General features: G+C 45.8%; 1 protein-coding gene across 2 annotated transcripts in view; it reads right to left on the bottom strand.

Annotated features, from left to right (window-relative positions):
* LOC127584886 (collagen alpha-1(XI) chain-like) overlaps positions 1 to 16,755 on the bottom strand; it is a 327,113-nt gene that overhangs the window by 207,565 nt on the left and 102,793 nt on the right. Inside the window, exons 6-7 of one of the 2 annotated variants that reach the window (XM_052041855.1) lie at positions 10,836 to 10,994; positions 7,715 to 7,858 (exon numbers count right to left, since the gene is read on the bottom strand). In XM_052041855.1, coding sequence (XP_051897815.1) covers positions 7,715 to 7,858; positions 10,836 to 10,994 — 303 coding nt within the window. The remainder of the gene's footprint in view (positions 1 to 7,714; positions 7,859 to 10,835; positions 10,995 to 16,755) is intronic. The other variant, XM_052041856.1, reaches the window with a different exon arrangement.

The raw sequence follows: 16,755 nt of genomic DNA, 5'->3' as shown, positions 1-16,755 counted from the left end.
TTGGCTTTAACCTTACTTGGCTAATGATATAATGATGCCAAATAGTGGCACACCCTCCCCAAGCTCTCCCCAGCAAAATACAAAAGCGATAGATATATCACTCTTCCTCTTGAATGACTCTCCTTTAATTTAGTCAGTACATTCAGCACAAATTCCTATCCTGCTGATTATTTATCAATGTATGAACACAACGGAACTCAGGACAGAGGGCCCAGATGGTACAAAGAGTTGTACTCAGAGTACAATAAACTCGAGTTTATCTGGTATTTACAAATTGAAGCACACCAGCTGCACTACTTCGTGAGAAGTTTGAGGAGATTCGGTATGTCACCAAAGACCCTTACAAATTCCTATAGATGTACGGTGGAGAGCATTCTGACTGGTTGCACGGAGGCTCCAATGCGCAGGATCACAAGAGGCTGCAGAGGGTTATAGACACAGCCAGCTCCATCACGGGCACAACCCTCCCCGCTATCGCAGACATCTTCAAGAGGTGGTGCCTCAAGAAGGTGACATCCGTCACTAAGGGTCCTCACCATCCAGGACATGCCTTCTTCTTGTTACTACCATCACGGAGGAGGTACAGGAGCCTGAAGACCCACACTCAATGATTCAGGAACAGCTTCTTCCCCTCCGCCATCAGATTTCTGAACGGTCCATGAACCCAGAACACTGTTTTGTTATTCCTTTTTTTGCACTATTTATTTATTTTGTAATTTATAGTAATTTTATGTCTTGCACTGTACTGCTGCCGCAAAACAACAAATTTCACATCATAGAAGTCAGTGATAATAAACCTGATTCTGATTTATGCATCTGGAATTCTCATGCAACTGATAAAAATTTTAAGAATATTGTGCAATTTCTGAATTTTTTTCTCTAATGCAAAGTGTGAAAAGACATTTTTAGTTTATTTACATTTATACACAAGGGCAGTGCAGTTGTAAGCTGATTAGCAGCAATATCCTCTCTGGAGACATGAGACTACAGATGATGGGATCTGGAACAACAAACAATCTGCTGGAGGAACTCAGCAGGTCGAGCAGCATCTGTGGCAGGAAAGGAATTGTGGACATTTTGGATCAAACCCCTGCATCAGGACTAAGAGTGTAGAGGGGAGATGGTCAGTATAAGGAGGAGAGGGGGAGGGCCGACACAGAGGCCAGAGGTGATTGGTGGACTGAGGGGGGAGGGGCTGAAGGATGATGGGCAGATAGGGGAGGGAGAGGGGTGGAGTTGGGAGATAGAGGCAGGATGATAGATTCGACACTTCATGTGATGGTGAGCATTTGACTTATTGCATGCGGTGCGGCCTCCTGTACATCGGTGAGACCCGACGCAGATTGGGCGACCGCTTCATCGAGCGCCTTCGCTCCATCCGCCGCAACAGCCAGGACCTCCCGGTGGCCACCCACTTCAATTCCACATCCCATTCCCATACTGACATGTCTATCCATGGCCTCCGCTACTGCCATGTTGAGGCCAGGTGCAGGTTGGAGGAACAACACCACATATTCCGCCTTGGGAGTCTCCAACTTGATGGCCTTAACATTGATTTCTCTAACTTCCAGTAACCCCACTCCTTCTTTTTCTTCCCTCCCCTCCCCCCACTCCTTTGTCTTCCCTTATTCCTGTGGCTCCCTTCCCCTGCCTTGATGACCTGCCCATCTCCTGTCCTCCACTCCCCCATCCTTTATTCCATGGTCCACTGCCCTCTCCTACCGGATTCCTTCTTCTTCAGCCCTTTGCCTCTTCTACCCATCACCTCTCAGCTTATTACATCTTCGCACCTCCCCCTCCCCCCACCCCACCACACACTACCTTCCTCCTCTCACCTGGACTTGCCTATCACCTGAACTCACTTATCTCCTGCCTGGTGTGCTCCTCCCCCTCCCCCCACCTTCTTATTCTGGCTGCTGCCCTCTTCCTTTCCAGTCCTGATGAAGGGTCTCGGCCCGAAACGTCGACTGTTCATTTCCCTCCACGGACGCTGCCTGACCTGCTGAGTTCCTCCAGCACTTTTTGTGTATTGCTCCAGATTCCACCATCTACAGAATCTCTTGTGTCTCTGATTTATTTTTGCTGTATTTACATTAATACTGTTTAGCCTTAAGATATAGAATTGCAATGTAAAACATTGATATTTAAAAGGGTAAGGAGATGACATATAGATTCCAGCATCTGCAGTCTCTTGTGTGTCTTCAGAGAGGATGTTGCTGCTCATCACCTTATAGAGGTGCATAAAATCATGAGGGCCATAGATAAGGTGAACACACACAGTCTTTTTCTTAGGGAAGGGGAATTAAAAACTAGAAGGCGTAGGTTTAAGGTGAGAGGTGATGTGTACATGGAACGAACTGCCATAAGTAGTTGAGGGAGGTAGAATAACAACACTTAAAAGACAAGTATATGGATAAGGAGGGTTCAGAGGGATATGGGCCAAACGCAGGCAAATGGCACCAGCTTGGCGAGCACCATAGTCAGCATGGACGAGTTAGGCCGAAGGGCCTGTTTCCATGCTGTGTTACTCGCTGACTCTCCGACATATAGTTCGGCGATTTATTTAAAGGTTTATGCACAGAATACCAGTGTGTGATGTATAATAATTTTTTTGAGTAACTATAGAACAATACGGCACAATACAGGCCCTTCGGCCCACCATGCTGTACCGCCAACTCTCATGCAACCAGGACCCCCTATTCCCCAGAGAGGTTGGATGGCTGAGAGTGTACTGTATTTAGTGTTTTCTCTCACATTTATAAATATTAAATTTACGGCTCGCCTGAGGCTGGATTCTTCTGGAAGAATATCCAGCATGTGGTGGCAAATTTCCTGGCACAATTTCCAATGGTGCTAGCAAGGGGGAAAAAACCCACACAACGAGCAGACCTCAATGCCCACTGTAGATTCTTGAGCAGAGGATGTTCCCAACTTGGGAGTAATCTGCAGCACAGCACATGTGATTCGTGCAACGGGAATTGGTAGTGATACTGGTTTATTGTCGCTTTTACTGAGATGCAGTGAAAAATTTTGTTTGCATAGCATCCAGACAGATCATTTCATACATAAGTACAAAGTACAAAGTGTAGTAAAAAGAAGACAAAGTGCAGAATACAGTGTTTCAGCTGCAGAGAAAGTGCAGAGCAGGTAACCGAATAAAATGTAAGGGCCATGATGAGGTAGATTGGAAGATCAAGAATTCTTCTTTAGTTTCTTTAGTGTGTGAGAGGTCACTTCAAGAGTCTGATAATAGTGGGATAGAAGCTGTCCTTGAGTTTGATGCTTTGGATGGGTGCAATGGAGTACACTGGGAATCTGGAGCCAGCCTTGAACTATTAGTTGATGTTCCATTGCACAGCCTTAAGCTTCATTCAACTAATTGCCAGAACCTCAACCTTTATGTTATACTAGCTTGACTGAAATACCAATGAAAGCCTTCCAATAAGTAGAATCACAGCACTGTTCATGGCACACAGGCCATTCAGCCCTTCGTCAACGCCAGCTCCGATTTGAACAATCACATCAGTCCCATTCCCCCACTTCCATTTTGAAGACCCTGATTGGTTCTACTTCCACCACCCCGAGAGTCAGTTCCAGATTATTGCTATCCAAGCAAAATTTATCTTCACACCTGTATCTTTTAAATTTATGTCCTCTGATCCTTGGATAGGAAAAGCTTCCCAGTGTGAAACTTATCCAAACTCATCCTCAGCAGTAGGAGCCTGTATTTAATTAAATAGTTCCAGCAAAGGGTTGACACAAGGACAATGGACCAAATGGTCCTTTATGATGCATCGTTCTACAATTCCATGTATCACTTCCCACATCCCAGGAAATCCTACAGAGTTTCGCAGCCAATGAACTGCTTTTGTGAAGATTAGTCACTAAGATTCAGGCACTGGATTCGCACACAGGGAGATTTCATGTGTTGCAAACAAGGAATAACCAGCTTGTTTTGCTGACACAGTTATGAATTTTGGTCAGGTCACCAGGATTCCCAGGTAATCTGAGTAAATGCAGAAAACTGCATGTATAAGTTTCTCCCAATTTCAGTCTGAAATGTCCTACCCTTTATTGTGAGTTCTAGACTCTCCACATGTCAATCTGTATCTGAACATTTTGTATGTTTCAATGATGTCTCCTCTCATTCTTCTAAGCTCCAGGGAATGAAGACTGGGCTACTTAATGTCTCCTCACATGGCAGACCTGCCATGGAACCGTTGCTGCACTCCCTCCTTTAGTCACGGTAGCGTAGCGGTTAGCATAATGCTTTACAGCGCGAGCGACCTGGGTTCAATTCCGGCCACTGTCTGTGAGGAGTTTGTACGTTCTCCCCACGTCTGTGTGGGTTTCCTCCTGGTGCTCCGATTTCCTCCCACATTCCAAAGACATACAGGTTAGGAAGTTGTGGGCATGCTATGTTAGCGCCGGAAGCATGGCGACACTTGCGGGCTGTCCCCAGAACACTCTACACAGAAGATGCATTTCACTGTGTGTTTCGATGTACATGTGACTAATAAAGAAATCTTATCTTATAAAGACAGAAAATGTAAAAGCTCAGCAGGTCAGGCAGCTTCTGTGGAGGGAGAAACAGAGTTAATGTTTCAGGTCACTGACTCTTCATCAGAACTGAGGAAAAGAGAAAATGTGTTGGAAATTGCAGAGACCATGGAGCAGGGATGGAGAGAACAGATGGACCATCTCAGAGAGACATTCCAGGGATATTTTCCCTTTGCCCTGTACATCCCTTTACCACTCTCACAGCAATTTAAAACTAACTTCTTTTCTCCCTTTCCCGGTTCTGACGTTCTACAACCAGAAACATTAACTCTGTTTTCTCTCTCCACAGATGCTGCCTGGCCTGTTGAGTGTTTCCAACATTTTCTGTTTTTGTCTCAGAACAGAGGGACCTTGGAGTTCAAGTACTTGGTTCCCTGAAAGTGGAGTCGCAGGTAGACAGGGTGGTTAAGAAGGCTGGCCTTCATCAGTCAGGGCATTGAGTATAATGAGTATAAAAGCTGGGAGATCATGGTGCATTTGTACAGGACTCCGGTGAGGCCGCACTTGGAGTATTGTGTTCAGTTTTGGTCAGCCTGCTATAGGAAAGACGTTATTAAACAAGAAAGAGCGCAGAAAAGATTTACAAGGATGTTACCAAGACTTGAGAGATTGAGTTATAGGGAGAGGTTGGACAGGCTAGGACTTTATTCCTTGGAGTGCAGGAGACAGAGAGCTGATCTTATGGAAGTATATCAAATCATGAGGGGCATAGATAGAATGAATGCATTCAGTCTTTTTCCCACGGTTGTGGAATCAAGAGCTAAAAGGGCATAGGTTTAAGGAGGGAGGGAAAAGATTAATAGGAACTTGAGGGGCAAATTTTTTCCAGCATTTTCTCTGTGATTTCAGATTCCCAGCGTCTGCAGCTTTTTTGATTTTCCCTTGCCAATAATTGCTGGATAAGGTAAGAGGAACTAACAAATTACCAGGAAGCAAAATATTCTTTCGATAAATGACTTGAAAATAAGTCAGTTCTTGTGGTACAATGTAATTTGTTTAACCAACAGAGAAAATAAATTAGTTCAACATTTGCCAGAACTAATTGGCGGTTAGATGTCCAGGGCTGTCCAACACAGTGAGGGTACAGTAGCCTAGAGGTTAAGTTACTAAACTAAAAGCCAAGAGTTCTAGACTACTGATGTCAAGACATGAGTTCAAATCCCACCATGGCAGCTGTGGAAGTCAAATTCAAGAAATTAAACAAATACGGAATTTTAAACAAAAAATAACAGGCTAGTCTCAACAAAAGTAAGAATGAAATGAAATGTCATCTGGTTCTCTTCAGGGAGGTAAAATGTTCCCCAGTCTGACCCACAGATGACTCCAGAATCATCAATCTGCCTCTTCAATTCAGGGGCAATTGGGGATGGACAATAAATGCTGGCATTGCCAGTGATACCTATATCTTGAGTGAACAAATAAAGTATTACAAAACTCCCCAATCAATTGCCAGCACAGTCGGCCAATTGTATTTTTTTCCAAGATTGCAACAGTAACTGCACTTCCCAAAGCAATTCATTCACTGTTAAATGTTTGGGATATCTCTAAGGGGTTTCAGAAATACAAGTTTCTTATTTTCAGTCTAGCGATTTTGGAGATACATCTATGACCAGCTGAACAAAGTTGGATCTTCCCAGTAAACCAACTGTCAATTTCAGCGTTGTCTATACCAGCACCAGCCAGCCCATTATCCAAGAAAAACAAAGGACTGCAGATGCTGGAATCTAGATGAAAAACACAATGATGCTGGAGGAACTCAGCAGGCCAGGCAGCATCCGTGGAGAAAAGCAGGCGGTCAACGTTTCAGGTCAGGACCCTTCTTGACTGCCTGCTTTTCTCCACGGATGCTACCTGGCCTGCTGATTTCCTCCAGCATCATCGTGTTTTTCATCCCTTTATCCAAGGCATTGCAATCCAAGAGGCTGTTGTTGCTAATTCTCCACTGGGACTTCAACACTGTCACTCAACAGCCAGTGAGTTGGACAGGTAACCCATGGTTTGCACAGAGTTCCCTTTGTGTTCTTCATTGCTGCTGGAAAAACACAAAGCCGAAGAGGTTCCGATTATGGGAGCATAACATTTCAGGCTGGGGTCTTTCTCATCTCCTGCTGGTGATTCCACAGAGAAATGCCAGCAATCTTATCCTCGCTGTCCAGCTCACTTCCGAATTACACACCTGCCTATTGAAATGTGGATGTCCGAGATGAGCTGGACGTTACCTCTGACGTACAATGTATTCAGATTAATGCTCATGTATGTATTAATTTTAATGGGATCAACAACCCCAAGCAAGAAGGCAAGATTGTTACTTCTCGTTTTTATTATTTCATCATTAGTTTCTAAGATGTTTTATAAATATGATTAAGAACACCTTTTTTTGGAATTACACAAGCTTATTTGAACTGAGACAACGACAGAAAGCCAACGTATCAATCCAGGGGCAGTCAGAATCCCAGCTGAGGGCTGGTCACTCCTTGTGGCCCAGTTCACCTCTCAAGTGGATTCTCAAGTAGGCAGGGTCAGCACAGCCGACCCACCCTATCCAGGGTCTGATGGCGTGGGGGAGGGGGTGGGGACAGGTGGCGGGTGGCGGGTGTGTGTGGAAAGTATGAATCCTTGGACTGGATCCAGGACAATCCACCCCTTCGCAATTACAGAAACATCTTCAGTACGGCAGGGGAGAGGGAACGGAAAGAAAATTGGATCCTCCCAACGACTGTGTAACACTCCAAGCCTTGCTAACAGACAGGGTAACGAATGGGTTCCTTTTTCACAGACATCCATAAGTCAATTTTGTCAGAAAATCCATTTAAAAGTCACCCAACGTGGTAACCATACCTCCACGGTATTGTAATGAATGGAATCAAAAGAACACAAGACTGATAAGAAAGAACAATTGCTAAAAGTGGAGAGAGAGAGGAAACTAGTTCTCCCATTCATAGGAATGAACATATATATGTACGTCTGACATTTGAATGCAAAAAGACTCATTTCACTATGTGTTTCGATATACGTCTGAGGACCTCGTTTGAATTGTCTTAGGCAGGTCTGGTCAGGTTGTCATCTCATGACACTGCATTGTTCACGAGTGATACCTAGAGGTTAAAGAAAACCTGCTCCTTAATTCTAAAGACAGTGTTACAGCAGAGCTTACCTCAACATTTGTGACATTTTCCTCTACGACACTAGCAGCAGCAGAGGCGTTGTAGATGGCCGCTTCAAAATCCGTGTAGTATTCCGGACCGAGAAAATAATCGTAGACGTTCTCCACTTCTTCCACTGGATCAGGCTCAGTATCCTGAGAAAGGTGTGGAAAAGCAAAGGAGTTAGGCAGCAGAAAATACTCCTCCATGCGGCCTAGCCTGGCTGTAACTTCAGGAGCAGAAAGGTAACCTCCGCCAAGGCACGTCTGGACATCTGATCAATGCTAGTCAATTAGTCTCAATGCAGCAGCAGAGTTATTTAGGATCCACCAGTCTTGGCAAGGCCTCAGGCAGGAAACTCAGGGTGAGGAAGTTGGAGGTTGGATCAAATTTCTTTTAGTTACCTTCTGAGTAATGCCAAAAGCCTTTACAAGCTTCCCGCTTACCATGACATGTGGTAATGACCCAAATCCTTTAAGATTGGAAACCTCAATCATTCTTCATTTACTTTGCTTTTCTGATACAGGGATTTTCAAATCCTTTGGCGTCCTGACCTTTTTGCTTTCACCTCAACTGATGGAAGTCATCCCCCACCCCCCGAAACTCTCACTCTAAGTCAGGCCAAACAACTTGCCCCCCTTCCTCGTCAACATTACTTCTTGAATCAGTTTGTAAGGAATGATGAGATTGGATCAATGAGCCTTCCAGTTCACCCAATGGGTTGCGGGCTTAAGCCCCATGTGAAGGAAGTCTCTATCACCTCCATTTTACCACATGCCACACTATCGTGGGAGGAAGGGAGTGAGGTAGGTGGGGGTGGGGGGTAGATGAGGAGGGGAGATGAGCGGGGTGGGCTGTGTTCTCAACTAGTCAACAACCCAATGACAGTCTACCACAAGCTTCAAAGTCAGGGAGATGTCTTCCACTTTTGTTTCTACTTGTAAGTTCCTCCAAATGAAATAAATAATTCACCAATGAGACAGCATTTAAACAAATCTAAGCTGGTGATGAAGCTCGAAAGAGACTTAAAGTAATGCGTGAGGTTAAAGTCTAGCAATTGAAATGTAAAAAGCTGAATTATCGCTTTCAGTTACAGCTGTGAAGCGTGCATTCCAATGATCAGCAACGTCTCAGTAATGCGTTAATCCATTTGCAACAAATAAGCTCTTCAAACCCCATTCAAATTGCATTAAAACTGTCGCATGGGGTGGGGGCGAGGGGCAGGAGCAGTGAAGGAAGGAGAATGGTGGGGAGGAGGGGATTTGATGCAATCTTACCAAGGCCAAAAACTGCCTGGAGAGGGAAGCACTCTTCCCAAATTTCGACAATTAATCCACTTCTGAGGAGAATTTACTTACAGGTTCCCAGGGAGTCACTCAGTGAGGGAGGGCAGGGTCACCACCTGAGCTCTAAGCTCACTTTCAGACACCGTTGTACACCTGCCCTCCCATCCTCCACCCCCTTAGAGCAGCCAATACTTGTATCCAGTAATCTTAAAAGAAATCAGTTGGACAGGAAAGGTTTAGAGGGATATAGGCCAAACGCAGGCAAATGTGACTACCTTAGGTGGACACCTTGGTTAGAATGGATGACTTGGGCTGAAGGGCCTATTACTGTACCAAGTTTACTCAATGACTCTCAACATCTTCTCCCAAGACAGATTTCCCTCAGCAGTCTGGAATTCTCTTCCCTAAAGAGATGGTGGGTTTAAACACATCAAGACTGAGAGCTTTAAATTTTTTGTGGATTAAAGATATTAAAGGCATTTAAAATTAAGATCATTGATGGTCTAATAGATTGCAGAAAGGCTTTGAGGAGGGCGTGAAGGCTTCCTCTCCTTCTCAGCTTCCTTTAGTTGCCCCCTCCCCACATTCTTTGACAGAGTTGTGACAAGGGAATGAATATTTACAGCGAAAGAGATGGGGATGTTGCCGCAGTCAAGCCTTGAGTGATGGGTTTATACCTGGCAATTTAGGCTGTTATAATGACACAAAAGGAGGCCATTAAGCCCATCAGGTCCATACCATCTCCCTAGAGAACAATCCCACCAATCCCATTACCTGCCTCATTCTCCTGTACCCCTGCAACTGATTCTCTCTCATGATACCCATCAACTCCTCTTTGATACTTTGTGCCATTAACCTACATTGAGGGACAATTTGCAGTGGCCCATTAACTTACCAGCATGTCTTTGGAATGAGGGAGGAAACCAGAACACCAGGTGGAAACTCATGCAGTCACAGAGAGAATAGGCAAACTCCGTGCCTGAGGTCAGGATTGAACCCCAGTCCCTGGAGCTGTGAGCCAGCAGCACTACCTGCTGTGCCATCCTGCCACACAATGGGGCAATCTGTGCCTGAAATAGCCCAATGCCAAACCAAAATTGTGGAGGCTCATAGGGAGTTAAAAAATTTAGCATGAGCATTTCAGGGATGTGGACACATTAGCAATCTCAACACAGGATTCCAACAAGCAATTGGGCTCCAGAAACGAACTCCCAATTCAGAAGATTGCCAGCCAATAACTTGATTTCAAATCAGTCTTACTCTTCACAGGGAACTGTTGACAATGCCAGCATTTGTTGTTCAACCTTAATTGCCCCCTTCAACTGAGTGATTGGCTGGTCCTTTTCATAGGGCAATAATGACTCAACCGCACTGACATGGTTCTTGAGTCATGGGTTGGCCAGACTAGGCAAAGAGAGGAAGTTTCCTTTCCTAAAGGACTTTGGTGAACCCAACAGAATTTTATTTGCCCTAGTCCAGTGATGTGATCAGTTATTTCTCACTAATTTAATGAGATTTACACTCCCAATTTCATGTGGTGGGATTTGAACTCACATCTCCAGATCCTTAACCCACCTTTGGGATCAATATAAGCATTCCCCCTCTAATAAATGAAGCACTGCACTAACAATTGATTTCTCCTCACCTTCCCTTCCATTTTGACCAATTGGCATCCCGTGCAGAGACTTGGAAATGGTGGTCAGGACATGGTGTCGGGAATGTAATGTGAACAGGGCTTTGTAGAGCTCAGCAAGCCTGGGTTAAGTTAGCAGAATCACACGTGTCAGTCATCGAAGCTCCTCCTACATTGCCCTAAGGAGGAGCTCGGTGGGTTTGCTTCATCTACCTGTTCCCTAACCCCAAAAGTTTCTATCTTTTGCCGAGCGGCCCGATCTTTCTTCTTCCTTTTGCGATTTTTTTTCGATCTCTTTCTGCCCTTGCCCTTCTTTTTAGAGCGCTTGCGGTCCCTCTTCCTTTTTTTGTGGCGGGGTCGAGAGGTCGTTGTCTGTAAAAAGCAGCGAGAAAGAGAATCTGAAGCCAAGGAGGTGCCACAGAGATTGTGAGAGAGGGGTGGGTGTTGATAGGGAGAGGATCATGGAGGTAAGGGGAGAGAAAAGGGGGGAAGGACAGTGGTGACACAAGAGACAACAGATGCTGGAATCTGGAGCCACACACGATCTGCCGGAGGAACTTGCTGAGTTCCTCCTGCGGATTATTTGTTAGGGTCAAGGATGCGTCCTTCATCAGTAAGGAGATCAACCTCCACTGGATCTCCACTGGTTTGAGACCATCACAGGAGTTGAGGTATTGGGAAATACCAGAGAGAACTATCCTCTTCCAGGAAGAGTTATCCTGAGAAAAAAAAATGGGAAGAAAACTCTTAAAAACAGATTCAAAATATATTTATTCCCCTATTAAAAATTATTGGAGATAAGTGGGGTTGGGTCACCTGCTGGTGGTGTTGGAAGACTTTCATTATTTATTAATTTTTCAGGTTGTGGAGTTTGCTAGGAGAACATTTATTGCCCTGCACTAATTGAGAAGGTAGTGGTGAGCCGCCTTCTTGAAGTGCTGCAGTTCCTCTGGTGAAGGTGCTCCCGCAGTGCTGTTGGGGAGGGAGTACCAGGACTTAGGCTCAGTGATGGTGAAGTACCTGCAATATATTTCCAGGTCAGGATGATGCACAACTTGGTGGGGAACCTACAAGTGGTGGTGTTCCCATAAATCTGCTGCCCTTGTCCATCTTGGTGGCAGAGTCTCCAGGTTGGCAGATAATGTTGGAGCAGCCTAGGTGAGTCCCTGGTGGAGGGGTAATGAATGCTATTGTGGCGGTGGGGTATCGATCAGTGGACTGGGTGATGTCGAGCTTCCTGAGAGTTGTTAGAGCTGCAGGCAAGTAGGGAGTATTCCGACACACTTCGGACTTGTACCTTATAGATATTATAATGGCTTTGTGGAGTCAGGGAGTGAGTTACTCACTGCAAGGCACCCAGTCTCTAGCCTGGTGTTGTCAACGAGGTGTTAACTGTGGCTGGTCCAGTGCAGTTTCAGGTCGATGGTAGCCTCCCAGAATATTAACAGTGTGGGAATTTGTGGTAATGCATTGACTGTCGAGTATCAACAGTTAGACTCTTGGAGACAGTCAGTGCCAGACACTTTTATGGCATGAATGTTACTTGACATTTCTCAGCCCATAGATGGAAGTTGTCCAGGTCCACTTGACGTGGAAAAGTTGTTCAAGACAAAAAATACCTTAAGGAGAATCTATTAGTATAGCCAATGGGAGCTGATAATCTTCTTTGTAAGGGAAATTTGCCTGACACTGCACCATACTTGGCACTGGGAAATTCAACACTGTTGTGCAAAGTAACAGTCTCAACTGACCGTGTACCCTGGCACGCCCTGCATCAACAAAGTGTGCCCATGGAGTCAACAGTGCTTGACACTGAAACAAAAACAGGAACAAATTACTGGTGGGGTGGGGAAACTTTAAACACAGAAGTACTGCCAGCCAGCTGGTGAGAGGCCAACAAACCCATTTGGCAAGTAAATTTGGTCAAAGTGGTAGGTTCAAAGAGTGGCAGACGGGAGGTTTTGAGGGGATTTGAGAAGACAATTCCAGAGCTTAGGGCCTTGGTAGTTGAAGGCACCAATTGTGAGGGCAATTAAAGTCAGCCCAACATTAATTCAGAATGGGAGAGATCTCGTTGGGTTGTGTGGTTGAAGAAGGTGACACAGCCAGGGAGGGCTGAGAAACACAAGGAGGAGACACTGAATCATCATCGGGCCAAGGATCAGCACACAAAGCCAGGATGGGACAACGGGATTTGGTGAGAGTTGGGATAAGACGAGGTGGACTTGAGGAGCTGAAGATTGGGAAGCGTATAAGGTGAGTGTCTGGTGAAGAAGCTAGGAATGATTACCCCTTCACCACCGGAGACAAATTGATGAGGGAGTGGGTGAGGAGGTAGGGTTTTGAGGGAGAATGGAGAGAGGCGTGGGGAAAATCAGATAATTTCTAGCAAGATGAGAAACAGAAGTCACAGGAATGCCAGATAAGAGAAGAAACATCAAGGGAAAGAGTTGAAACTGATAATGCCAACGATGGAATGGAAGGGAAAGATTTGCCAATTCAGACTGAGCTCCCATTACAAGTTACGTTGAATTCTGTTCACTGTTCCGCCACTTTGTTTACTTATCCAAGCTTCACACTTTAACCTGGCAAGCCTAGAACAAAAATGCAGGTTACACAGATGCGCGCGTGTGCGCGCACACACACACACACGCGCGTGCGCACATGTGCACACACACACAGAGAAAAGCACAATTCTCTGGGATGATCCTGCAAGTCTCCCTTTGACTGAAACATTCCAATAAAGCAAGGTGTGCGCACACCTGGATAGGTAGTGGGAAAGTAAAACCAGTAACGGTTCACCAGGAAACCAAGGATTGGCAGTAGAAGCTAAAACAGAGAATTCGGGAGATGCTCAATAGGTTGGTTAGCATCTGTGGGGAAAGAAACAGAGTCACGGTTTTGGGTCAAAACTGGAAAAATGAGAAGACAAATGTGTTTTAAGTTACAGAGAGGGTGAGGTGGGGAAAACAGGGGGAATGCCTGTGAAAGGGTGCAGACCAAAGTTGTCAATTCAACAATTACTTTAAAAACAGCTGCTGTAACAAAATGATACCCTGATAAATCGAAGCATAACAGATGAAAACAAAGGTACATCTGTGAAGAAAGTAGGGTTATTTGAAATTATTAAACTCAATATTATATTCCAAGGGTTGTAACGCACCCTCTCAGAAGATGAGAGGCTGTTCCTCAAGGATATGCTGGGCATGATGTATAGAAATTAAAAGCTTTAGCCAACTGACCACATGTGCCTGTGAAGCGGCGACAATGGCCCACCTTGTCCAGGCTTTGTTTTATGACTATGTTCAGGCCCAGGTCAGGTAAAGAGAGTCACAGAGTCGTACAGCACAGATACAAGCCCTTTAGCCAACCACATCCACACTGACCATTGGTCTTAGATAAGGTAAGATATCTTTATTAGTCACATATACATCGAAACACACAGTGAAATGCATCTTTTGCGTAGAGTGTTCTGGGGGCAGCCCGCAAGTGTCGCCACGCTTCCGGCGCCGACATAGCACGCCCACAACTTCCTAACCCGTACGTCTTTGGAATGTGGGAGGAAACCAGAGCACCCAGAGGAAACCTACGCGGACACAGGGAGAACGTACAAACTCTTTACAGACAGCAGCCGGAATTGAACCCGGGTCGCTGGCACTGTAATAGCGTTACACTAACCGCTACGCTACCACGTCGCCCTGTATTAGGTTTGTAGCCTTATATGCCTTGGCAATACAAATACTTGTCTGGACAAGTGTGAGAATGTCTCCCTCAACCACCTCCTCAAGCAGCACATTCCAGATTCCAACCTCTCCCTGTGTGAAAAAATTTCCTCTTGGATCCCCTCTCAACATCCCACCTCTCACCTTAGGACTATGCTCTCTTGTGTTAGACAACCCCACCATGGGAAACAGAATCTTACCATCCACCCTGTCTACCTCCCTCATAATTGTACATAGCTCTATCTTGTCACAGCCTCCTCCGCTCCTGGGAAAACATCTCGTCTCTCCTTATAATTGACATGCTCCAATATAAGCTATCCATGTTTGAGGGTGGAATATTTTGGTGGGTGGGCTGATTGACACAAACAGTTAATACCGAGACCAGTGGGGTCAGAACAGGTTAAGTCACATGCAGCATTCACCAGTTTTGGCCTCCTTGCCTTTAAGAATTAACCAGTTGTCTGACTGGTCAAGTACAAGTGAAGGGCTCATCTCAACGTGCCTCTTTGTGTCAAATCCTTGGAGCTCAAACAAGGGCTGCAGTCACCAAACCCAAAAGGTTGGAGTCGCCTTGAGCCCTGAGTGTGATGGAGTGAGATGTCCCTGGAACAGTTTCAAACAAATTCAAGTCCAAGTACCTCACCTACTGTTTAACTCGAGCACTAGTGGGAGATAATCACTATTCTTGCTACAACCAAACAATAAAAATACTTGTCATTTTTCCAGGAAGGGAGACCGATATATAACCAAGACCCTGAAAGAATGGGGCAGCACAGTAGCACAACCAGTGGAGCTGCTGCATCACAGCTCCAGGGACCCAGGTTCAATCCTGACCTCGGGGCTGTTTGTGTGGAGTTTGCATGTCCTCCCTGCGACAGTGTGGGTTTTCCCCAGCTGTTCCGGCTTCCTCCCACATCCAAAAGACATGCGGGTTGGTAAGTTAACTGGCTACTGTAATTTGACCTTAGTGTGTAGGTGAGTGGTAGAATCTGGGAGGAGTTGACGGAAATTGGTTAACATTAAGATTACTGTCATGTGCACCGAGATAGAGCGAAAAGCCTTTGTTTGCGTGCCATCCAGACAGATCATGCCAAACATAATTCCATCAATGTAGTGAAAGGAAAGCAGAATGCAGAATACAGAATATAGTGCAGCAGCTACAGAAAAGTGCAATGCAGTTAAGCAAATAAGGTCAAGGGCTACGATGAGGTAGATTGGGAGATCAAGGGTTCATTTTTAGTGTATGAGAGGCCCATTCAAGAGTCTAATAACAGCAGGATAGAAGCTGTTTGGAGAGAATAAAATGGAATTAATGTTGGGTGAGTGTAAATGGTGCTTGATGGTCGGTGCAGACTCGATGGGCCGATAGGCCTGTTTCCATACTATAAGGGAGTGCTAAATGCTCATCCACTGTCCATTACACTGACATGACCACCCTGACTCCTGGCCATTCTCGTGATGGTAACATTCCATGATTGTGCCACCAATATTGAAGGCTGATCTCCAAGTCTCAACTCTGAGGACAGCTCGCTGAAGAACAAGCATCAGGTAGCACTTGGAATAAATCTATTTCAATTTCCATTTTCTTTGAACACTTTTTGATATATGTTCTAAAAATGCCAAAGGGGAAAAGGTTGACAATCGGGGATGGGCCAGAGGCTGACCATATACAGCTGATGGGTATACAAAGGTGGGTGCCAGTGAGGATGGATGTGTTGGGCAACCAGTGGTGGTAAATGGGTGGGGCAGATGAGGTTGTGTGATGACAACTCCAGGGCTGGCAATCCCGGGCTAATGTAGAGGGTAGATAATGGTTGACATTAGGAACCCTTGATGTAAAACTGATCCAGGATCAGGCAAATTCAGCTCCCGGGCAGACTGAGGGTCTCACTTCTGTATTGCCCAGCAGGTTAAGGTCGTCTGGACGCAAAATCAGATAGCAGTTTAATGATAACCACTGTGGAGGGCATCTCTGGGTCCCGAAGTTTGGAAATAATGAAAAGTGCTCATCTAGCCTCACTGCAGCACCAGGGATGGTGGGGGGGAGAGGAGGGGAGGAGGGGTGGAGAGTGAGAGAGAGTGAGAGAGAGGGGGGGGAAGGGGGGGATTCGGAGAGAGGTAGGTAGAAAGGGGAGGGGGAGGGATAGGGAAAGGGAGAGAGGGGAGCGGAAGGAAGGGGGGAGAGGGTGAGAGGAAGACAGAGGGAGAGTGCAGGGGATGGAGAGGGAGGGGAAGGGGTGGGGGAGAGGGAGGGGAAGGGGTGGGGAAGGGGGAGGGGAAGGGGGAGGGAGGGGAGGGTGACGAACAAGGAGAGAGGGACAGTGAGAGGAGGGGGGAGAGGGAGTGAGAGAGAAGGGGTAGGAGGGGGTAGGGAGGGGAGAGGGGGAGGGGAGGGAGAAAGAGAGGAAAGG

The sequence above is a fragment of the Pristis pectinata genome, chromosome 31, assembly GCF_009764475.1.
Source record: "Pristis pectinata isolate sPriPec2 chromosome 31, sPriPec2.1.pri, whole genome shotgun sequence".
Classification (NCBI taxonomy): Eukaryota; Metazoa; Chordata; class Chondrichthyes; order Rhinopristiformes; family Pristidae; genus Pristis; species Pristis pectinata.
This window is presented reverse-complemented; position numbering and strand designations above follow the sequence as displayed.